Here is a 26,186-nt window from a genome sequence, read left to right as displayed (position 1 = left end):
CCATAGTAAATGTAGGCCTCAGTTTAGATAATTCAAGTTAATATGAAAATGTGCTTTGGCACTGTCCTTTCTTTTTTTTCTTGTTTCAGGAGCCAAGCTATAACAGCCAACTTTGAAATAAAATGTTTTTCATGTTTAATGTTTCTCTGTGAATGTTTATCTGTATGCATTTCATTGAGAGCTGAATAATGAATCACTGCACGTGTGCTGAGAACACGCTCACCATGATGTATCAGACTACTATGAGGTATCTCTAGAAGGTCATGCCGCTGAGGCTACCATTGTGCGATGGCTAGGAAGAGGGCCCAAACCAAGATATTGTGAAATGTTCGATCCAGATTGGCCTTCTCCCTGTGAGAATCATAAGGAGAGTTGCATGCAGTTGAAAATGTGTATTGCTGTGCTAGTTAGATTTAGATACCTCTTTCTACTCTCTTGAGATTGGAGGCTCTTCTTCACTCCTGCTCAAAGAGTTAGACTCCTGAACAAATCAATTCTCACTTACCTGACTGAATCTTAAGTTGATTCTGCCTTTCAATGCTTTACTTGTTGACACCTCCGGCCTGAACTTCTCCTGCAAATCTTTTTATTTTCTCTAGTTTGGCAAATTGGGGAATATTTACTTCATCGATTTTGCTCTATGGCAACTCTTTGCATTTTGATTTATCTTTTGCTAATTTTGAATCAAATTTAAAGTATATAATGGATATGTTCTTATAGGGACCGTCGACTTTTGTTAACCTTAAATGATTTAAATATTAAACTTTGCCAATTAGTTAAAAAAAGCTGCTTAGTTTGCAAATCTACTATTATCGTTCATCATTGCAGGTCCTAATGTACCTCACTGTCATTGATGAATTGTTGTTTTGTGGAAGTCACACCTCAATTCGGAAGTTAAGGTCCATCTACTCAAATGCAGCTCATACTTGACTTTGCACCAACGTCCTGCACCGAGCTGATCTGCTACACCACAAGCGTTCCTCATCTGGAGCTTTGGATCCAACTAATCACTGAATCGCTACCCAGCCTTCATACCATGAAATAATTGTATACACAAATTGTATAGCAGCTTTGTTAGAATGGCTGCTCTCAAACCACTGCAAAATATTAAAAATATGTTTGAACTTATCACAAATATTAGCTTGTCAGAGTCTGGAAAAATGACACTCAACAGGATACTAAACATTCATTGTCAAAGGCAATTGGTCTGGTTTTGGCCTCCATGGATCTGGTTTTGTCAATGCTTATTTTGTTTTGTCATGCTTTTGTAAAACTTTATTGTTTGAGAAGCAGATTTCACCAATATAAACAAAGGAGTTGGCCTAACGGCTAGGGCGGTCGACCTCGAAACTGAGGAACTGGGTTCGGGTCTTGGGAATGACGCTGAACACCCTGTGATTCTGGGCAAATCACTTAATCTAACCGTGCCTAACCAAAAACGAATGTGTCCTCATGTAACGTAATTGGTGCTATGTAAAGCGCTTTGACACCCGATTCAGGTCAAGTTCGTGCTATATAAATCTCTGGGGGGAAAAAAAAAAACATTGGGTAAAAGAAAAAAAATTATCTCAAAAGCACACATTGGCTTAGTCTTTCCTGGAATTAAAGGGAAGTCTTTGGTGTACAGATGTGCTCCTTGCGAAAGAACATAATCCTGGGTCCCTCCGAATGTTTGTGCAGCCTACAGCCTGTGCAGATGATGGGTCAATTTATAAATCTACATTTTTATGTTTGCTCTTATATTTCAGTGTAGATTTTCAAATTGTTTGGAATTCACAACTGTTTCAAGGGGTTTTCCTGGAAATGTGTGACAGTACACAGAAACAATATGCCACATTTGTAAATAAAAGGTTTTGATATTATAATGGCTGGGCAGTCAGTCCCAGCTTAGATGGAACCAAACCTGACGCTGAGGTATGCAGGTTTTGGTACAACAATGCAGACTTTTTAGAAGTTGGCGTGTGAAATCATTTGTGAATTCCCATTCAACACTATTGTCGCATGTGTAATTCTACACCAGGCACAACTGCACACAAGAAAATCATTTCACTTTATCACAAATGTACTTTTATGTATTGTTTCTCCCCAGGAAATCCTCTTCTCACAACCCAACCATGAAGTCTTTGGGTGATCCCTGCGTATTGCCACTCTCTTACGGAAATAACTCTGGTCAAACTCACAAACTTCAGTTTGTGCACAAAATTGCCCGGGCATCTCAGGCCTGTAAACTCCAGTCTCTGCTCAAAGGAGAAGATATTCTCACAGTTAATGTTACACTATACACAATTGATATTAGTTGTAAGTACATTGATTTGATAGTACAAGTTCACTAATAAATGAAGTCGTTCCACGTGTAAGATCAACTACAGTTACACCACCTGAAACTGCATTTGTGAATGGGCTACCTAAATATCAGTTTTTGTTGTCTTTTGAAGTTCTCTTTTGCTAAGTCATCAGTTTCAACAGTGTAAAGCTAGTAAAAGACATGAACATTAATTTTTATATTTTGAAATTGAAGCTGGCGAAAAAGGGTAATAAAATACCACATATATTTGCAGATGCAGTGAATTTGTATTTTACCATGTTGCATTTATCAAACATGCTCTGGGATTCATATATGGTCAGTGTAGGTTTTCAAGGTATGTCCGAAAGTTTTGTAACGGGACGTGTTTCCACAAATGGTAACAGAAACTTTAGGAATAGCAATGATAGCCATGTAACACAAATATCATAGATTGCAAGTAATATATAACGTCTATCATTGACAGTCAACTTTACATTGTCTTACATCGCTTTACTTAATAGGAATATACTAAAGTGAATAGCCAGTTGTTTATAATAGAAACACTGCTATTTATTCCGCGTCTAAAAGTAAGTTAAGAATCAGCAAATTTCGAATTTAAGCTTTGTTGAAAAGCGGATTATTAGTAGTGGCAGCTAGGCATTTACCACTGGCTATAAGGCCACTAACACAATATAGAGCTCAGTACAGGTCTTAGAAAATTATTTCCATGCTCAGCTCTTGGTAGCTTGGCTGCGAGCAGGCAGGCTTAACTTCAAAGATAGGTATGTAAAGCATTTAAAAACACTAATTCAGTAAATGAGACACAACACACAATAAAAATCCAACACCAATTTATAAAATAGGAAATATTTTTATCTTTAAAATGACACCAAAATAAAAAACATCAAACTGGAGATAGGAATTTTGAAAGATTTTGCACTATATAGCATATAGAAACCTATAGGGCCTATTGGGACATCTGGTCACTCTAGACTGGGATAAAGTCAATGTTTCAGGCCAACCGCGATAGAGCCCTGCGCGGCTGCACCTCACGGTAGTTCTCGGTCAAAGTTTTTACCTACTAACTTAGAAACATTTCTGGAGCTTTTCTTTCCAGGGTTCCTCGAAGCTCTCCGCCAGTCCAGATTCGGTGAGAGTTCGCCGGCTTGCCTTGCGACAAGCTCCCGGTCAAACTTGTGGAAGTCCGACCCCTGGACCTTTCCAGCAGGACAAATGAGAGATCCAGGCAGGAACGCTGTTGAAGGTGGGCGGAATGACTCTTGCTGTTGGTCCCGGTCACCTTTTCTGCATTCTGACTTAGAAACTTTTACTGAGTTTTTTCCTGCATGGTCCCTCAATGCTCGGTGAGGGTTTGCCGGCTTGGATTTCAACTTAATCCCGGTCAAACTCTGGAAGTCAGACCTCTGGAGCTTTTCAGTGGGATGAACCTGGACGGCAGGCCGGCTTGCGGTTCAGGGTCGCCGACTTGGCTGGCCAGGTTGTCATTGCACTTATGGAGCTTTTTACAAAGTTGCTCCAAACGTCTGGAACTTCTTCATTAAGTTTCCCAAAGGGTACCAAAGTATTCAAAAATTACTCCGATGGTCTGAAAGTTCCAAGATAATCCTTGAAAGTTTGGGACTTCAGTTCCCGTAATCCACTTGGACAAAGCCTTTACAAATCCACTGGTAGTACTCCAGGCTGAGGATTCTTGTTGGTGAAATTCCAGGTGAGCTCTGTTAGTCTGTAGCTTGCAGGGAGTCCAATCTTCAGTCTTTTTGAAGCAAGGTAGTACACAGTGCTGTAGTTCTAGATTGTGCACGAGGTGCAGTCTTCAGGGTGCAGGGCCTGGTTGATGGAAATCACATTTCTCAGCATGGACCCTTCTTCTTTCTTGAATTTTAAGCAGCAGATCTGAGAGGCTCTGCCCCTCTCAGATACTTCTTCCAAGTTCTCTGGGTCAAGCAGGAGGGCACTCCTGTCCAATGAGGTGCAGGTCAACACCGCAGTGTATGACCACTTCATCCAAAGTGTGGCACTATATTCTCCCAGAGAGCACCATTTCTCCAAAATTCATCATGGCCGATTTTCTAGCAGAGAGACAAGGACTGGCTAAGCCTTCCTTCAGGATGGTCCATCTCCATACTGTCCCTCCCGCTAACATCTGTCCATTCCTTCCTTAATTTGGCCAACTGGCTGGGGGCAAGAGGGTAGAGGTGTAAATGAAACTGGTTTCTCCAGCCTGTTCCCTCCTTCCTTTGAAGAACATTATTTACTACCCCTCCCCATGTCTCTGGCATTCTTATGCCCAGCAATCTTCTCCCAGAATGGATCATAACCCCAGGGATCATTTATCACCTCTTCAAGCAGCCTGGCCAATCCACTTAACTCTGACCAATCAGGACAGACCACTGGAAGGCTGAATTTTGGCTTATAGCATCCTGTTTGTACATTTTAGGATACATTAAAAAATAACATATTGTTGGATTTATCAAAACCATTCTAGGAAGTCCTTGAATTATATTTGTATCACCTCCTTGACATTATTTATTATTTAATTACTGCTTGCCTTGTTAAACTATGTAGCTGGGGATTTTTGCAATGGGAAAAATGACTAAGGGGGTACCTAAGATGCCCAAACATTGTAGTTTATCAATGTCTAAGTGCCTGAACACCAAATTAGAGCTTGGGAACAATTTGCATTTTAAAAGCAGTCCTGCAACACGAGGCTGCTTTTAAAATGACCTCAGGCTCCAACAGTGCACACATGCAAGTGCAGAAATGGCTGCTGGCCTCTAAACCGCCATGCCCTATTATATACTAGGGACTTAAAGGTAGTTTCAATCCCCCTGCCCGAATAGGGCCTTATAGGGGAGGTCAGGCCAATCATAGGGGTACCCTAACCCATAGTGTACCCTAGTGTATGTAGGTGTTTTCACTCTATTCTGAGTGTCATCAGCATTGAAGTGACCCTGGCCCTGGTTAGGCAGAGCCCAGAGCCAGTCAGTCAGTTACCACCAGTACCAGTCTGCAAAAAACTTGGGGGTGTCCAGGGCACGGGAAAGCTTTGCAACAAGCGTTAAATCCACATTTCGATTCATAATCCAATTGCATGCACATGGTATACATGCATATTAAGTCTCAAAAAATGAAATTATTTTATTTAGAGGAAGCAACAACTTTTCATGAAATTAGGATATTTATGTAACACAATGGCTTGGCGTACCTCATACATGCACCCCAAGTTGTATGTTCAGTTGACATTTCAGGGATCGTGATATATGCAGATAGAATGAATTGATGCTGAACTGTACGTGCAAAATGCTAACTGGATTGTAATGAACTACAACAATGAAAACTTTATTTCACAGCTTAAACATATATTTTGATAGCTGAACTTGAACTAGAGCAAAACAGTTGTTACCCACGTTTCCCATCATATATATATATTCTTAAACTATGCAACTATGATGTTTGATAATTCTAAAAATAATAATCCTTAAAAGACAGGATTATATGCAGCTGCTTCTCGAGGACGCCACCATGCATTCCCTGGCTACTCGCCACTGGATTTACGAACAGGGTGAGCGTACGGGTAAGCCGCTGGCATGGCTGGAACGCAAGGACCAGTCAGCGAGATGGGTACGTGCAGTAAAGGGCCCAAACAATGATTTGATCACTGACCCGTAAGGTATAACCGACATCTTTGCGGCTCATTTTGAGAATGTGTATGGAGTCCCGCAAGTTACACAAGCTTCGATGGCAGCAGATCTTCTCGCCACTATGGATGTAGTGTGCATTCCCCCACAGGGTAGAGAGGCACTGGATGCAGACATCTCTGAAAATGAGATCCAGAAGGCAATTCAGGATGTTCGAGCCAGTAAAGCGATTGGTCCTAACGGACTTCCTATCAAACTTCTTAAACCAATGGCTACGAAGTTAGCGCCCCATTTGCTAAATCTATATAATGAAAGCTATGTTTCTGGGCTTCTTCCGGCTGTTATTCGTGCGGTCACCATTGTGATTATCCACAAACCCGGTAAACTGGTGGAAGATTGCGCATCGTACCGACCCATTTCTTTGATAGTAGTTGAGGCCAAAATTCTTGCCAAACTGTTGGCTAATCGTTTGCTCCCATATCTCAATGATCTGATCCATCCAGACCAGTCGGGATCCATACGGGTAGGAATACGGCACGAAATCTGTGACGTGTACACAGAGCACTGGGGCGGATAGACACCCTCGAAGAGGAAGCAATTTTACTGTCACTCGATGCCATGGTGGCATTTGACACGATCGCATGGGAGTACCTGTTTGCTGTGCTGGCCCATATGGGATTCGGACCCAAACTGATTGGGTGGATCAGACTATTCAATATGCTGCACACGTCTCAGTGTACAATCATCGCTCCACTTCGTTTCCCCTCTGTCGTGGCACCAGGCAAGGATGCCCACTGTCGCCGCTCCTCTTTGCCATAGTGTTGGAGCCACTTGCAGTCTGGATCAGGGGAGACCATGAAGACCGTATATTGCTCTATGCGGACAATATTTTGCTTTATCTTGCCTCTTCAGGGTGCTCACTGCGACGGGTGTTACACATTTTTCATATATTTGGGGCGCACTCGGGGTATCAGATAAACTGGAGGGATGTATGCACTCTGGGGAAAACCTCCACAGAGTCCTCGAGGTTACGACATTCCAGTAGTGCTCCAGGGTTTCCAATATCTGGGGATTTTTATCACACCCGATGCTAATCTCTTTTTCGAACAAAATCTCCTGGTGCCTTTACAGCGGTTTAGGTCAGATGTCACACATTGGCGGGCGCTGCCCCTTACTCTCTTGGGACGTGTGTCCCTATTTAAAATGCTCGCCCTACCACGCTTTCTCTACGCCCTGCAAAATTCTCCTAATCCAATTCCTAATTCTTACTTTTCGCATCTTGAAGCGGTGGTGCGGGAACTGCTGTGTGAGAACCGACCACCCCGATTGCCATAAATAAACTCACCATGAGATGGTATGATGGGGGTATAGGGTTGCCGGACATGCGCCTCTACTATCAAGCTTTGCAATTGATAGCCATTAACAGATGGGTGTTTGGACCGCATGACGATCCTAGTTTTCACACGCACCATTGGCTAATGGGTAAGGGGGGCTACAACAGGGCACTGTATACTAACTATCGGAAGCTGCATTTGACTGGCCCCACAGCACGTACGGCGGAAGTGGGCATGGAGTCCAGCGTAGGCTGGGATGGCAGGCATGCCTGACGAAGGCTACCCCCTTGTGGGAACCGGACATTTTGGGCCACCTGAGTACCTGTTCAGGGTTTGATAAATGGGACATGATTGGGATTTCTACCGTTGGGGACATGTGGGTGAAAGGGAAGAAGGCAACATTCGCGGACCTTCAAACTAAGTACCAATTGGCATCCTCAGAGATTTTTTGTTATCTCCAGATTAGCCATGCCATTGATTCGGCTCTCCCTGAAGATACCCCCTTCCGGATTCCTCGCCACTAGAGGACAGACGACTGTTGGACCCAATGGACTGTAAGGCCATATCCCTCACGTATAAGAAACTAGTAAACAACCGAACCGACCCAATACTGAAACTACGGTCGAGCTGGGAGGCTGATCTGGGGGAGATGCCCGACGAGGACTGGAGGGAGGCACTGGCTTCTCCCCGAGAGGTGGCGATTCCTATGCGACTTTGGCTGGTCCAGCTTAAGATTCTCCACAGAGTATATTTTGACAACAAATTACTATTTAGGTTGGGTAGGAGGCCTGATCCACTCTGCCTCCGGCGATGTAACCAGACTGGCACATTCACACACATTCTCTGGGACTGCCCCCACATACAACAATATTGGAAGGACTTCACCCGACAACTGGCCAGGGCATGTGATAAACCCATTCAACCACACTTTACCTCCTCAATATCTGGGAGGCAACTGACCTCTGGCAGGCGGAGCAGTCTTGGCCCACGATTGGCTGGATTATAGCTAAACTAAATATCGTCCAGAAGTGGGGGGTGGACACAACACCGCACATACGTGACTGGGCAAACGACATGGACCGGGCCATGATTGCGGAAAAAACAGTGTATAAAGGAAGAGGATACCCACTAAAATGAGACCATAAGTGGGGAAGGTGGAACAAATATAGGGGCGAGATCTGCATTTCTCCTACGGTGGAACTGCAGAGAGAGAGACAATCATTGTTGGAGAGGGAGGGTGAGACGATGGCAGCCCCCACACTGGGTAGCTGAGAATATTATGCAATGACATACGGTCCAATGGCGGGCTTTCTCTCAGTTTTGTCCTGAATACATGGCTGTAACCATAATAGGAATGCAATGACTCTGAAGATCGTGGTCTTATGTACTCCTGAATTTCTGAAAGTTGTGAAACAATGCTGAATTCTTAGGAAGCTTTGCCAAAGATGTGTGTACAGTGTCTTCAATGCTGCAATTTGTTATCAATAAAAACAGTTTAAATAAATAAAAATAATAATCCAATCTGTGAGTTTCGTGTTAAATACATACAACTGGTTTGCATTTGAGTTTTGAAGTAGTTGATATTTTTTAATCTAGGAATTCAGAGATTCTCATTTAAACCTTTCCGCAGTCTGAATTGTATTCTAGAATAAGCGCTTCATTATAGTTTTGATATTGAGCAATGCTTAGTTTCCATGCACCTGTCTGAAATCTGGCAATTTTTGAATGTATAGCTTTGTAACGTACAGAACATATTTTCAGATTATTTAAATCTCAAACATGGGACAGACACTCTGGTTGATGGCTGAAGGTGATTGTTGACGGTTGTTTGTTTTTTCAGCTGCCAATGAACACTGCTGCTGGTGTGCATGCATTGCATGTGAAAGGATACGTGGAAGACCAGATTGTATTCTCTAACAGTGCCTCACTGGAGTTCCAAAGCAAAGGCTGCTTTGTCTTCATCCAGACTGACAAGTCCAAGTATAAACCAGGACAAGAAGTGAAGATGCGAATCCTAACAGTGTTGTTGGATTTGAAACCATATGAAACTTCTTTAAATATACATATTCGGGTAGGTTTGAGGTAGAAATGGTCTATGCATTTATGCTCATATTTAATTCGAAATTGTGTGTTATTGGTGTCTGACAATCTCCAGAAGTATGAAACCAAGCACCTGTATTTTATGAGCCGGGGCACTCAATCTATTTCTTTTCCAGGACCCACGAGGAAATCTTATTGAGCAGTGGTTGGAAGAGCAAAGTGATTTGGGTGTTGTTTCCCAAACCTTTCAATTATCTGAACATCCTCCACTTGGTGATTGGTCCATACATGTACAAGTAAATGTAAGTTTTAATACATTTTGAATTTTCTTTCGTAATTTGTACACAGTTTTATAAAACACAAAAAACATTTGGTTTTGCAATGGGTGAGTCAGCAACAAGTCAGTAGATGCACACAATGCAAGCCCTTTTTTCACCTCAACAGAAACCCAGAAACAACCCACGCCTGGATGAGTCGCCCACCAAAAACAATTATATAGAAAATTTCCACCAGAATAATCGGTCTCTTGTCTTCAAATTGGTTATGTCCACCTGTCACTGTCAGCGATCAGCCTGAAGAACTCAAAATGCAGCAAATCCTCATTCGAGTCCCAAAGTTCATAACTTTGCTAATTAATCCTATTATACCTTGCTATTTCACATTTTCTACCCTTCTACGAGTGAAGCCATATATTCTCCTCTTCTATAGTTAAATGAGACATTGTTGACTCAGGGTTCTAAGCCACGACTAGTAAACCATGTTCCACAATGGTAGAAAATATTATTTGAACACAGGGTAGGCAAATGTAGGGGTTAGTTAGCCGTGACTCACAGAGAATCTATTGCAGTTACAATGAAAGATCTCTCAAATTTAGTTGTTTGACTTAAATACTCTTCACTGTTTTCCTCATTCCGACTGGATTAATGCCCTTCCCAAAGCACCCCCATATCTAACAAATAAATGCACTTGTGTCCTGATTAGTTACATACAGGTACAGCTTTACAAAGATGGGTGAAATAAACTCTGCCTAATTGCCCAATTTCTCTGTCTTTCAAAATTGACAGGGAGCTCATTCGGGCTATTTAAAAGAAAATGATTGAAGCCTATGACAAATTGCATCACGTTCAGACAGGATTCCTACCTGGGACTAGAAACAGTTCGTTGTGATTTTAACTATTGATAAGTCTGAAGGGAGTGTGCAGTTCCTTCCTGGGTGTGGGGGACAGGCAGGTCTTTCTTCGCGATACCCTCACACACCCTGGGGAATGTCACGCTTCATCATAAGGCGTTTGCCCCTGGTCAGGCGGGTGCTGCAATGCCTGACGTGCTCCTGTAAATGGGGCTCTTTATCGGGGATCTTTTTGAAGAAGCCGTTAGGTGCATGTGGGTTTGGGGACTGGGTAGTGCACAGGAAAGTAAAATAGGTCTGGAGCAGTCCTATTTAGGTCAAGTTTTAATGGTTTAGTTAGCTCTAGCCTGGTTAGAAATGGTGCGAGAGCCCCTATGTGGGAGTAATGTTCCTAAAGGGCTGTCAAGGTGAAATTGGTCAACATGTTTCGTGCCCAGTTTGCCCCTAACGGGTCAGTTGGCACTTCATCAGGACCGAAGTAACTCAATGTGAATGGTGCACTACCGTCTGGTATTGAAAATCTGTGAGTTAATTACCAGATACGGTAGGGAGTACCCTAGCAGACTTGTACTGGGGAGTACTGTAGACCTGTGGGAGAAGGGGAGAAGAAAGGGAAGGTACAAGCAAGGAAATAAATCAAGTTAAAATAAAAACATAAGCCAGCAGTGTGGCAACATTTTCATGATGAAATACAAGGGCAAGTAGGAAATTGTCAAATGCACCTTAGTAAGCTGTGAACATGCCAGTCAATTTGGAAGCTAATAGGTTAGCCCAGACTTTTGTGCTAGGCTGTAATCAAGGAGGGAGCGAGGCCTCATGGGGGGGGGTACCGCGTGTCTCTATCAGGTGTGAGCGTCGTAAACGGCAATGATCAACCAGGGTGGCCAGTGCGCATCGGTGTGGCAAATTGTAACAAACTTTTTATCAATCAAGCGTCAGCCAAGGGGGCCAGTGAGGTAACTCATGGACCAGGAAAGTAAGTGGCTGTAATGGTAAAGACAGCGATATAATTAAGAGCAATATTGTGTGGATGAGCATGCTCGGATAAGGTACAAGAGAGAGCGAGGCCCCAAGGGGGTAAGTGCCGCGTGTCTCTGTTAAAGTGTCTCCATGTTAAAAATACGTGGTCCATTGTTTACCAAGCAAAAGTGGCCAGTGAGGCGGCACATAGATATGGAACGTTCGTGGCAATGGCGAAGACATAAATGCAGCGTTCGGACACGGGCAATATTACGATCCGAAATTGTTTCATGTTACGGGGTTGGTGGCATGCGGTCATAAGAACAGTGAGGGGAAAAAGCACAATGGCGTTAACACACAGAATTGAGTCGATATTAGTGCAAGAATGGCGTGCGCGAAATTACCGAGCACACTATGGTGTAAACCTGTGAGAGTGGTCGCCCCTCCTGCCAGCGGGGTTCATTCGTAATAACGAGGTGCTAATTTAGACGAACGCCGGTGTGGCTTGAGCAGCGGAGATCAAATTGTCGCTACCGGCCATTAAGTTACAGATATGCGGGCTGTAGTGAAGGTAAAACACACACAAATTATGGTCACAAACTCACCCCTAGATACACAGTCTAAGGCTGACGGGGAAACCGGAGCACGTCGTTGCTTTGGGAGTTGTAAAGAACAAACAATAGACTCAAGATCCAGTTACAATAGTGGGGGCTTACCGGTCATGCAGGGATTGTGGAAGGAAGCGTATACTCACAGGATTAGGCAGCCGACTTGCATTCGTCCTACCCTAGCTCCGGGCCCTGTCATAACACCTTCCGGTTCTCTGCTATTTTTAGCAGTGTCTAGAGCGCGGGAGGACGTGGCGGCCATCTTGAGAGTGTATTTTTGCCAAAACTTTGAGAGGATATGGCGGGAATTGCTAGTTTGCCAAAGATTGTATATTGGGATGGTTGAATAATGAATATGTGACAAGCTGCTATTGTGGGCTTAGTTAGGTAATGCTGCTCAATACCTTGTTGTGGAGGGGAGATGAAGAATTGCTCTATTATTGTATTGATATGTATGCTCCATGATTGTGTATTTATGGAAGCCAGGCTGCTAGCGTGGGCTTGTTGCTAGGTGAAGGGTAATGCTGCACAATTCGAAATTGCGGAGGCGAATTGGCGACTTGCTGTTCTAATGTGTTATTGTACATGCTCCATGATAGTAATAAAGGGGGCTCAGTACCGTGGTGACTAGCTATGGTAGATCGACCCATGTTGGTCGTCAAACGTCACTCCTCTATTGGCCCATTGGATGTCATGTCAATAGCAGTGGTAGTCAATGGACCCAAGTATGTAGCGTAATAAGACACTGCCAGTGATAGTGTGCGGAAGAAGGGGGGAAGAAAATGCAGGCCCTAGTGGTTCAGTTCTGCCCATGGTATTTCATAATTGAGTCCCCTGGTGTGTCCTCCCAATTTGAACACCCAACATTGTTATTTTCTAAATAAAGCTTCCTTATTAATGGTAGGAAAGGCTTCAAGGACCGTCCATTGTAGATCGTTAGGGGTGTGATTTTGTTCTACATAGTTAGCACACATTTTTGTGTTTGTTTTTTTGCAACGGACATTACTACTGTGTTCAGTGATTCTTGTTTTCACAGAGCGAGTGGTCATCCCTATGTACTGACGATGGCAAGGGCACGTAATGAGGTAGATACAATTACGTGTGTTACCGTTTGTGTGCTTGTTTTGGGTCCATGTCCAATTATCGTTTAATGAAATAGTTTTTGTGGCTCGTGTCAGAAGGCAGACTACACATTGGCCACATGGATAGTGTACGGTCACAGGAGGTAAACTCCACAATGTATTGGGAGCAGTGAGTGTGTTTTTTTTGGGTCTAATATTGATCAGTATATCCTTGATATTAGCTGTACGTTTGAACGCAAATCTTGGTTTGCTAAGAGCAAGGTCTCCCATCTCCAGTATTCCCCAATGTTTGTTTATGACCCTTTTCAACATGTTTGACTCAGGGGTGTAGGTAGTGACACACGTAATGAGATCAATCTCTGGTTTAGTCTGCGTTTCAAGGAGGCCTGACCTGTTGGCGCTAAGAGCTCGTTTTTGTGCATTTGTTATGATACTCGTAGGGTATAGTCTCCTGACCAGGTGGGTGCTTAACTCTGATGTTTGTCTTTTGTAGTCCTCTACATTGCTGCAGTTTCTACGAATACATAAAAACTGGCCATAGGGTAGATTTTCCCTGAGGACCTTAGGGTGGAAGCTTTGGTACAAAAGGGGGCAGTGGCTATCGGTGGGTTTCTTGTATGTGATAGTATCCAATCTGTCTGGTTTTTTGATGATCATGAGATCAAGGAAAGGGAGCTATTGGCTGTGAATTTGAGGAAAGGATTGAGGTTATTAATCCATGTGAGAAAACTGTGAATCACGTCTTTGTGGCCCTTCCAAAAGATCAAAATGTCGTCAATATAACGTCTCCACAGGAGGACGTTATCCGTGAAAGGGTTAGAGTCCGTGAGCACATACCTTGCCTCAAAATCTGACATGTAAAGACATGCCAGACTCGGGGCGAATAACTATTGATAATCATAAAAGTTGAAAGTCTGTGTCAATTAATTTGCCTTGCTAAACCTCTCGACTATCAACTGCTCACTGATTTACTCTTATCAATGTATATTATGCCCTCAAAGGAATAGTGTGAGTCGCTAAGTGATTTCATTTTATTTAAATCTTGAAAATCACACATTTTTGCATGAAGTTGCAACTTCTTCAAGATTTAATCTGTCAGTAAATCACAATTACTTTGATTTGCTGGATCTGTGCAGTTACCAAAAACTAGAGGATAGTTTGCCACCTTCGACTTCTCACATGATCTATGACTGGCCATAGTACTGAACAGACTTTGAACATCTGTAAATATGTTGAATGCCAAGTTGATGCCAGTGCCAATGGTTTAGAATGAGGCAGAGCTTGCCCCTTTACTAAACAAGTCCAATCTGGAAGCCAGTTTATTCTCTTCCTGTGGCCCAATCTTTCATTTGCTCTTTCTTTCAAAACTGCCAGAGTATGTGTTCTGGGCTATTAAAAAATAATTGAAGCCTATGATAAATTGCCTCTTTGTCAGATCTGATTCCACCTGGAAATGGTAGAAGTTAGTAGTGGTTTTGAAATTTGCTAATCATATATGCTGATACTCTGTATCCGTGCATTTGTGTAAAGCTTTTCACAGCTAGCTGCTGAGGGGTTTCAGACCCCTTTGCGACCGCAAAAAACAAGTTGGTCATGTACTATTCCCATTTTGTTAATCGCAAATTATTTGTGACTCACAAAATAGGAATAGCGAATCGCTATTAGGAAGGGGCTTTCCGAGGGCGTCCCTTCCTAATAGCGAGTTCTCTAGGTATGTATGATTCTTTTGTTACCGCAATTGCGGTCGCAAAGCAGTCGCACTTTACCACCCTTCTCAGAAGGGTGGTAAAACCCTCACAAATGGGAAGGGGTCCCCAGAGGACCCCTGCCCCTTTGGGAATGCAGGGGAGAATATTTTTTAAGGGCAGGCAGTGGTCCCAGGGACCACTACCTGCCCTTAAAAAATGAAGCGAAAACGGGCTGCATTTGTAAAAAAAAAACTGCTTTATTGAGAACATGGTGGTCTGCTGACCCCAGCAGGCCACCATCCCTGTGATACTGGCCATTCCCAATGGGGTCGCAAATTGCGAGTGGCTCATGAATATTAATGAGCCTCGCATTTTGCAACCCCATTGAGAATCGCTAACAGTGTCTCTGACACTGTTATACTTTGGTTGTAGCGCCTCGCAATTTGCGACTCGCAATTTGTCACAAATTGCGAGGCACTAAATCCAATGGTCGTACATCTGGCCCCAAAACCTTTAAGTATTCTCTATGTACTTATTTCCTAACAAAGAGAGTGTATGTGTAGTGCTAATCTCTTTGAGTCATCAAGCAGACATCTAAAGATAACTTCTGTTTGAGAGTACTATAGGGATCAGTGCGAACTCCAATTTCTCCCCGGCTCTGTAACTTCTCTCAGATGTTTGTAAAATCCTTTGAATATTCAATCTTCATGTAGGCTGATGACGAACAAATCTTCCTCATGTTGGAGTGGGATCTGAATGCCACTACTGCGACGTTCTCTATTCTAGAAGATTGCATTTGATGACTGGATGTACCATTATCACTTGAAACAGAAGGAAAATAAGAGTAACTTACATCCTTTTCATTCAATAGCGTTGTGATCCCAGATCTTTGGCTAGGTCCCGCTTTAAATTCAGCTCTGACATCGATTTCCAGATGTAATTGGAATGCCAGGTGAGTTTTGAAACTCTAGGATACTTTTCTAGGTATGCCGTATTTAGCAGTTTGCTGCATTTTTTCATATTTTATCATGAAGTCTAGGTTTTAAATTCCGTGGTATCGTTTAGGTTGCACTGATGAAATGCATCTTACCTGTGACTTCTTAGAGTACAGATGATGAAGTTTCAGTGTATCTGCAGGACGTTAGCTTGCATTTTTCTAGGCATGACTTTGTAACACCATCTCACCCTCAATTTGGCTTCACTGCATTGTCTTGAAAGCCACAATTCAATATCAATTAATAGTTTCCTTTGTTGCCTCTTAACCATTAAATTTAATATTCTGTCCATAATCTTTCCCCCCTGGACCTTTACTTCTTTTAGTTGTCCCTTTCAATAAACCTCAACTCTGTAAAATATTCTTCTGTCAGGCTTCCTGTTTATAGTATAAACAACCTCTTCAACCGTGAACAGAGACGGTCAATTTGTAACAAAAAACAGTCTCGAAGGTGACTGCCAGCTGTTCCAGAAATTTCATATAATACTTGAGCACAACTGGCGACCTCTTGCCTCCTGGTGAAATGTCCTCTCATTGAGGACCCCAACCTGTCATCTAATTTGAGAAACAGTTCTTGGGCCAACAGAAAACTGGAATGCTCATTCTGGCCATCACAGGAAGTTCCATCAATTATCCTCTGACAGAGGAACCTTCTGCACTTAATGAGGATTTTTAAGATTTTAAAGGCCTCTGTAATGCATTGGACCTGGAAATCCCATGATCAAGGCAGACAGGTGAGTCCAATCTGGCAAGGAATTTAACTCCTTCTCGGGTGCCAGACTGTGAAGAACATAACACCAGGACTTTCATTGTGGGTCATATGAATATGGAACAGTTATTCATGATAAATATTTGCCCTTCTCTTTGTCTTCTCCTTAATGTTATATTACATCTGCTCCTACAGTCCAGGCTTCTATTTTTAAATAATTAGTCCATTCAGTCTTTTCCATGTGTTCCATCAAATCCTTCCTGTAATTTAACTTATTCACAGCTGAATAGTGCTATTCTTCCTGGTAAGAGAGAATACCTGCTGGCTTCCAAGCCTCCGATTCTCCATCCTATTCTAGCCCTGGGTTTGGTGTTATATTGGCTTTGTATGCAGCAGTGTGTAGAGTCTACCTCCTCCTTTCCTCTGTGATTGTCCTGTACATGTTTTGAATGATGGGCCAAGACTAAAACACTCCCAATATTAGTTCGTCCTGTAGTAACTGCTTCGTTTTACCTTTTAAGGTTTACCATGCCCCCTTTAAGAGGAAGGGAGACAACATGGTGGTTATGTCTGCATTTGTTTCACAACTGTTAAGACATCATGGGCCTGTGCAATCCACGTAAAACCCTTTTCACCATGGCTCATAGACAATGACTGGTTCCCTCATAATTTATAATGACTGCTGCTTCACCCGCTAGAATCCGCAATCACTGCAGACTCCCCACATGCCCACCCACCCCATTAATTCAGTGAAACTCTGGTGACGTCCTTTCACACTATGCCCATAAAGATGACAGAGTTCCAAAATCAAGGTCTCCACTAACCTTCATTGAACTGTTACTTACACAAGTAAGGTAAGGGAAAGCAGGTGACCCTCTTCACAAACACAAATCTCTATTTAGTCTGTAGGCCCAGGGAAGTTCTAATGATTTAGAAACTTTATCCAACTTGAATCTTTAGAGCTCCATCTGGTTATGCAAAATAAAAATCAAGGTGAAGGATAAAGTAATCCTTGTAAACCTCAAATTATTTCCCACCAGTTTGAAGAGTTTATTGAAACAGTAGACCAATGGGGATAAACCAAACAGTTTTGAGGTCTGTCCTGCTTAGAAAACTGCAGTTCTTCCATTTTTGGTTTTCCAGTAAGTTTCCTAGTAAAATAATGCCTTTAGATATTTATTACCCCTTATTGAGATGCATATAAATAATATGTCCATGGCATAGTCGGTTTTAATTTACAAGCACCCTCTAGGTGAATATTTTTCTGTTATCACCATCAATTGAAACAAACATTCCACTTCTGATCAATTTACTAAGACTTGTATTAAGTGGGGGAATTGGATAGATTGCTTTGCCTAACTTCAAAGGAAATCGTTCATAACCCTCGGGGAATATAGCATAGCTTTATTTTATATTTTTGTAGATTTTTAAGAGCATTCATCTTGCATAGCTTAAGAAGAAAATAGTCATTTGTTATGTATATTGAACCAATAATTTACTGTTGCGGTCATCTACAAACTAGCCTGACAGTGCCACCTTTGGACAGACTGTCACGGGCGCTGATTTAGACAATTAAGTGCCTGTGTAGAGCACCGGAAACCACTGGCTCAAATTAAGCACTTTACCCATCCTGCATGAAACGTGGGCTTGGTAATTGTCCTGATGCTCTGATCGATCATTTTAACTGCAGATTCCCCACCTTTAGATTATCCCCAGGTGCCAGACTGGATGTGGATGATTTCTCAGCATAAGCGCTTCCCACTGGTAGATTCAAAAAGAACAATTGATGGATAGAATGCTGCACAATGTCAAACATTCACCCCAGTACAGAGATCTGGGCCTAAATCCATTGTTTTTTTGTTCCCCATGCCATTCCAGTTCAGACCCAGCCATATGCAAATTAGTCTCGACCCTGTTCCACATGGGAACAGTCCAACCCGAACTGCCAGGTCAGGTCCTCTCTGAACTGGAAACAAGCATCCTTGGACCGGTTTTGGCGCAGCACACTCATCAGCAAGGCTAGCTTGACTCCAGTGGCATGTAGAGCACAGGATCCAATTCTGGACATACCCATCCCACTCGGGTGACAAATGCAAAAAGAATAATTGATGGACAGAATGCTCCACAATGTCAAACATTCACCCCAGTACAGCGATTTGGGCCCAAATCTATTGTTTCTTTGCTCCCCATGCCATTCCAGTTCAGACCCAGCCGTATGCAAATCAGTCTTGATCCTGTTCCCTGTGGGAACAGTTCAGCCCGAACTGTAGATTCTCCACCTTTAGATTATCCCCAGTTGCCAGACTCGATGTGGATGATTTCTCAGCATAGGCGCTTCCCACTGGTAGATGGCATCATGCGGCTCTGCCTCGACTCTGCTCTGCCACAGAAGTGACAGCTGGAATCACTTATAAGCACCTCCTAGCATGCTGACATCAGTCCCTTTCTTTAAGCCTTTGTATGTGAATACGCCTAACTTTTCCTCGTCAGTTAATAAGTTATTTCTTGAAATTGGCTCCAGTATGCAATGATTAACAACAATAATTAGTTCTTATTGACATGCATACTGTTGGTATGTGGCTTTGACCTTATGTGTTAGACGCTTTCAAATTATCATTAATACTCTGTTCTCTATTTTTCCCCCCAGAAACAAAATCACTATCAAACATTTACAGTGATGGAATATGGCAAGTATTTACCGATTTACAATGTTTTAAATGATTTCAAAATTCTAAAGACAGGCATTTGTGTAGCATTAACCTTCAATGTAGTACCATGGACAATTACAAGTTGGAAGTCAGGAAGTAGGAAGTCATTGCTGCTTGACAATATTGTGTGTTATAGTATACTCTTCTTCCATATCAATCAAACATTCGTGTAAGACTAGATAAAACCATTTACAGTCAGACAAAAAAAACAAAAGTACAACACAAGGTAACGTGTGTAGACAGTCTTGGAGTGGTCAGGCTCTATGCCCATAAATGTTTTTTTAACATGGAGTATATGCTGATAATTTAGCTTTCTTGCTGAAGGTCTTACATGGATTCTCATATATTTCATGTGCATTACAAACAAAATTATACAGTAATCTAACTGTAAAATCACTATATGGGAGGAACATAGATGAAAAAGGACTCCTCAAATTATGTTGGTCCTCTGAAGAACTACATCTATTGGAGGCCCCAAAAAGAGGGAGGGTAATAAGAACACTGAACCCACAAACAAGGAGGTGGAAGGGAGACATGGGCATGGAAACTGTGGGAGTGGTAGGACTTAACATCGTGGGCAGAGCCACCCATGCCGTTTCCCCACAAGCTCAACCACGATGCCTTAACTATGCATATACCTTAACCACACATATATGTGGTTAAGGCAGTGCGTGGTCTAAATGCTGGGATGGGCAATCCCAGGAGCAGGAAGGATCGGAAGAGGTTGGGGTGAGGTAAATGGGGCTGGGTTTTCTTGGGTGTGGGGGGTAGTGTTTAGGGGTCAGGGTAGTGTTTAGGGCTCAGGGGGGTAGTGGGTAGTGTTTAGGGCTCAGGGTGTCTGGTAGTGTTTAGGGCTCAGGGGGGTCCTGGTAGTGTTAAGGGCTCGGGCTCGGGGTAGTGTTTAGGGCTCGGTGGTCAAGGTATTGTTTAGGACTCGGGTGGGGAGATTAGGGTGTGATCTTTATCACACATTACTTTACAACTCATGCCTTTACCACAAAAGTGCATGGTAATGGCATGCATGGTAATGGCATGCTTGGTAAAGGCAAGCTTGGTAAAGGAATACGTTGTTTATATGCATTCGTTGTTGGTGCCGCGTAGTAGAGGTACGCATGGTTTAGCCATGCGTGCCTCTGTCATACAACCACATTGAAAGCATGTTCGAGATTTCTCTTTGACCTTAACTGGGCTTGCAAGTGTGATTTCAAGGATGACAAACACCCAGCCTCTACCTTTCCAGGCACTACGGCCCTGAGTAGTATTCACCGTTTACTGCACCTACACAGCAAGTGGCCACTGGACGTGGCTCATTGCTATTTAGAGTATGTTAATTTCAAATGACTGTACAGCAGTATGTGGAATATTATGCCCCTACATGCAGCATGTCCAGTGGATATTTATCTCCTTTAGGTGTATTGTCGGCTCACCGTGGATGATTAAATGTATTCATTCTTTCCTCTGCATCCAAACCTAGAATTAGTTTATGAAGTCAGAAAAATCATCAATTGGAAGAGAAGTGTGTTGTGGTCAATAGCAGTCCATCATCTCACTGCTGTTCATTGTGCATATTCTTCCATTGGCACATATGCTATAACATCATCAGTTCCAATTCCAAATATATGGTGACGACACAAATTCACCTAGAACGCAGATGAACATTGTGAAATTATAGCATCTATCGCTGTAATAAAGAAAACAAACTTTATTTGCCTTAACGGAACTAAAGTAGAAATTCTGATACAAGAAGCATGAGACCACAATATACTTTTTTTCAAGTCTACAGTCCTACCTGATTACAGTAGAAACCAGCATTGACATAGCCAATAGGTCTCGCTTTTGGGACCTTCTAAGTGTTTAGCCAGAGCTATTGTCTTTGCCAATTTCTTTAAACTATGCTGTAAAGCATTGTGGCTGCTGTGCAGCTTGTTGAAAAATTATTATAAAAAAAGTGTTATAAGCATTTTTGTTACCTTATATTTAACCACGAAGACATTATATACAACTGAACAACCCTATTAAAACAAACATTGGTAAATACAATAGGTTTCGCCTATGTGATTAATAATAAGCTTGCTGTAAGTTGTAGCTTGCTGAGTACTTGAACCATATAAGTGTTATGACTTATTTTTGCTCAAAAAGGCAATGTATTGTGCTGTTATTTGTTTTATTTTATTTTATTTGCAAGGTTTTATATAGCGCTGGCTAGTCCCGGAGGTATCAGAGCGCTTTACATGATGATCAGCAAGTTACAGATTACATGATTACTTCAGTTACATATTCTAAGTATAGACATAGGAGAAAGAAAGAGGGAAGGAAACATAGCGGGGAGGCGAGGAAAACAATCTCAGATGTCCGGCTTGGTAGGTTACGGCCGAGGGGGTGAACCAGGGCCAAGCTCCTCTATAGCTGCATAGGACAGCTCCACCGGGCATCGGCCAAGGTTGTTCGGACTCCGCGGTGAGCACAGACAGTAGAAAAACATGAGATTACACGATAACATACGTTATTTTCACGTTACGTAGCAAAGACAAAACGTCTTATGTGGGGTGGAAGGTAGAGGGGGAAAGGTAAGTAGGGGAAAAGGAATGCAGATAGCGTCAGGCAGACCAGAGGGGGAAATAGGACTTCAGGGGAAACAAGCAGTTAAAGTGAAAGATAGACAAGACCGTGAAGCACTGTTAAAAACAATGACTGGCTGTTACTAATGTTATAGTGCAAGTGTGTAAAAGCAAAATTTTGAAAAATTAAACGAGAGGTAAACAATAGAATTAATTGATGTAATAGCAATATTATGCGTTTTAGAGGAGTTTTGACAACTTTTGGTCCTGGTGCCAATGCTTCTGCTGCACCATTCAAATCATGCCTGCAAAATAACTGCATTTGTGACTGCCTGTTTAGTAGTAAAAAATAGCACTATTTGATGTTTAAAGGAGTCTTGACAACTTTTGGCCCCGGTGCCACTGATCTGACTCATGATCTGAATCATGACTATATTGCCTGTGAAGTAACTGCACTTGTGACTGCCTGTTTAGTAGTAAAATATTTCAATATTTTGTATTTAGAGGGGCTCCTAGAGCTTGGAGCCCCGGTGTCATTGTATCTGCTGCACCATTGAAATCATGACCCTATTGCATGGTAGATAAATAAACTTATGACTGCCTTGTTTGGTAGTAATAATCTCGGTTTAGTGGGGTCCCTAGAGCTTTTAGCCCCAGTGCCACTACACCTGCTGCACCATTCAAATCAAGTACCTTTTAACTGCAAGGTAACTGCAATTGTGACTGCCTGCTTAGTAGTCGAATATAGCAATATTATGTGTTTAGAGGAGCTCTGACAACGTTTGCTCCCGGTGCTACTGCACCTGCTGTACCATTCAAATCATACTTGTACCCCTCCATCAACATGAAAACTGTTTTTACAGTTAAGCTGGTATACTTAAAACCTTTTTTGTAACTCAGCTGTGACATTACACCTATAGTGCGGGCTATTTAAAGGTACAATCGCACATCTGGGCATCCAACACAGGTTTTCCACATTCACATTTGGGGCAAAACCTGTATCATGGGCTGTACATGCTACCCAAGGGCAAACATGTGCTCAGCTCCTATACTCCTAGCGAGTGGCAGCTTTAAACTTTTATTTTTAGTTAAAACGATTATGCTAACATCCATTCAGAAATAGCTAAGGATGTAATTTTCGCCATCTGTAGAACATTAAATGAAATAGAAACCAATGAACACATTTAATTTATAAGAGCATACAATGCCAATAAGCCCTTTGAAATAGTTGCAACATGTTTCATTAACTTTTACCCAAACACCTCTAGTAGCTAATCCCTTCAATCCACTTGGTTGAACCCCTCTCTTTGACAAGAAAATGCTGTTGTCGTACACCTTATCTTCTCAAGGAAGAGGTGAGTAATAGACCCACTCTAGGGTATTGCCTAACAAAGTGTGGTATTTTATTTTGATCCAATTGGAACTGGAGTGGGTTGACTTTGAAAGGAATTGTGAGAGAAAGCTGAACAGGATTGAAAGGAGAGGAGAGAACCTGTTTGTTAAAATTCCCATTTTCCTGGTAAAGGACTGTGACATAGATCCTTTATTTGTACTGGAATCTGGATTTTACAGAGGGCTACAGAAGCTAGCTGCATGCTGACCTTCAGTTACAAAGGTGTTCACATCATGACTATGGTGACACTGCTTGTTACAGAAATTTTCTCATAAGGCTAGAACAATGTGGAAGATTCTAGGTAGAGTTACAGCTGCATCTGCTTGAAAGAAAATGAAAACAACCCATGATGATTGGACTTTTGCCTCCACTTCTGGCAATTGGAAGTGGCAAAAACCTTTTTTCTGGGATTTCTTAGATATATATGTCCTTTGTGTCAATGAAGCCTTACCTCATAGAATAGGGAGGCTTGAAGCAAAACCGGGGAAGATGTTTGGAAAGTGCAAAACTTACCATAAGAAAATGTATCTGTAGAGGATATATTTTTAATGATTTAGCTTTCTTGCATCTTTTGAACACAATGTTAGAAGCTATCACAGGTCCCCAAAATAGATGTATTCAGTCTTGTGATGCCTGGTCAACCTTGACTACCATCCTTACCAATTAATGATTTTCGTCCTCCAGATTAGTTTTAAAATGTAAAGGTATAACCTTATATTGGAATGAACTACTGATCCTTTGCTGACCTCACCAAAACAGGAGTCAGGTGGAATGAGTGTGAAAGCACTGTTCCTCCATAAAACATGACTGCACAGACCCAATAGCCGTATTCAACCTCTCCCTCCCTATCATCCATCAGCCATGGACGTTGTCTATGTCCTGGCCAACCACGCCGGAATGGCTTGTTTTGGCTCTATTCAAAACGTTTCCATCATTTTAGTGACATTTCATTGTTTCAAAATTACATTTTTTACATTCTTTTTAAGGAAATTCATTTGGAGCATGAAGCCTGGTTCCTAAGGTTGTTCATAGTGCCAAAGGTTGATCAATGCGTATGAGGAGATGAACGGGTGTAAAGCCCCCCTACATCTATGTTTGCCCCCAAAAACTCCCTAGAATGTGAGGCCTAAATCTGAGATAAAGAATTCCTATTAGGGCATAGCGTCATGTCACCCCAGACATTAAAGGTTGCCCTCCAAAGGTGGAGCTCAGTCAACAAAAAATCAGATTGTCCGTATTCAGACCATAGACAGCACAGATGTTAAAGCAAATGCTGTCCTTTGGATATTCAGCAGGAGAAATCGACTGCCCGTATCCACCCTTTGGCGTTACATTCCCCATTTACTACCCCGAGCCAGTAACTCAACACCCCTCTGTGCAGAGATAAAACATGAAGTGGACAATACTCTATAGCCCAGGTCCTTCAGCAACACACCTTATGCCTAAGCAAGGTTGTCTCCTGGAGACAGATACTTTGTGGCTTGAGAGTGTTTAACTCCTCCGGTATCATCTTCCGCTTGTCTGATGACTTTACCCCATTAATGTTCCACAACAGAATATGCAGTTGCTGGCCAGGACACCTTCTATCACCAGTCACTATCATTGAGACTCAGACTCTGCAAGATACCCCTCATCCATACCTTTTGCTGCAATCACACCCCATGAAGAAATTGCTAGGTACTGATAAACACCTGTGTTCCCCTGCACGCCAGGTTACTCAATCTAGCATTTTTATTGCTTCCCCCCAAAGCACTGTGTCTTCAAAACCCAAGCCAAGTTAATGACTCCTGGAACCCCCATCCCCGCCACCCTCCAACCCTGGTGGTTCCCATGACGGTGAACCAACCCTCCCCCTCTAAGCAGTGCACTAAAAGGAAAAGAGCCAATGCTCACTACCCCTCTCCCCCGGCCAAGCAAACTAGGCTCCTAGCCAAGGTCAGCCATGGTCTAACAGCCCCCCCGAATGCCCCAAGATGTAGCTGCCAACCAAAAAGGATAAGAAATGAAAAATAAGAGATAAGAGTAAGAACAAGCATTTACAATGCAATAGGTCTCGCACTGACATTATTTTGAGCTATGGACATTGTAAATGACGTTTTTTTGTTTTTCTTTACTAAAACATAAATAAAATGCATTGTAATTTAATATGGCAATTGCTAAAAAAAGATTAAATGCAAAACCTATTGCATTGCATTTACACTAGTGTGAGCTATTGGCATTGTAAATTGTACTGGCTTTTATTAATGTGATTGTAATATATGTAATATAGAGAGGAAAGCAAACACCATCAGAAAACCAGTGAAACGCAAATAACAAATGTGGAAACAGCAACAAACGGAAGAACACATACACACAACAGTTCCTCCCTCTCTCACTCAGGCACACCCAGATAGACAGGCTAGCGCACATAGGTAGGTCCACGGTAACTTCATTTTTTCCCACACACCTGTACAGATGGCCACAAAATTGTCAGTCAGTCCCCAGATAAACACCTCTACGCAGCGGAGACAGGTTGCAGGTCTACTTTAGAAAAGTGATGTTTGTGCTAGCCGGCGCTACAATAGTAGCAGTACTAGAACTGAAATGCTATGGAGGGAAGTGACAACACGTTTTTCGAAAATAAAGCAGCAGTGGCTGCAGCTCACAGAATCAGAGCCTGTGTTGGGGAGAGTAAATTGATAGTGTGGAAAAGGAAACCAACATCAAAGAAAGCAGCGAGCGGCAGCGAAGAACAGGAAAGGTGTTCACCGGTCTTGGGCTTGGAATACATTTTCTCAGATGTGAGTCAATGCAACTGATCCGTGCACACCTATCTGAAAAATTACCAAGTGCAATATAAAAATATAAAAAAAGTAACAAGGAACCCATGGAATGTAATTGGTGCCCGCACCGAAATGATCTAACAGAATTAATACGGTCTGAAAGTCAGGGGCGCATGGAAACTTGCAGCGTATTATTATCACACATGAGGGAGATGTTCAACATTTTAACATCGGAATTCTTTTAAACGGCTCGGCCGCTCGCTCCCTCTCTGCGCGCA

General features: G+C 42.4%; 1 protein-coding gene across 1 annotated transcript in view; it reads left to right on the top strand.

Moving 5' to 3' along the window:
• Window positions 1-26,186, top strand: part of CD109 (CD109 molecule) — a 750,032-nt gene that overhangs the window by 112,582 nt on the left and 611,264 nt on the right. The window contains exons 4-6 of the mRNA XM_085610953.1: window positions 9,118-9,348; window positions 9,494-9,619; window positions 19,135-19,174. Of these exons, the coding sequence (XP_085467079.1) occupies window positions 9,118-9,348; window positions 9,494-9,619; window positions 19,135-19,174 (397 nt within the window). The remainder of the gene's footprint in view (window positions 1-9,117; window positions 9,349-9,493; window positions 9,620-19,134; window positions 19,175-26,186) is intronic.

Source organism: Triturus cristatus, chromosome 6, assembly GCF_964204655.1.
Source record: "Triturus cristatus chromosome 6, aTriCri1.1, whole genome shotgun sequence".
Lineage (NCBI taxonomy): Eukaryota > Metazoa > Chordata > Amphibia > Caudata > Salamandridae > Triturus > Triturus cristatus.
Note: the sequence above shows the minus strand (reverse complement) of the source record. Positions and strands in the feature narration are given on the sequence as shown.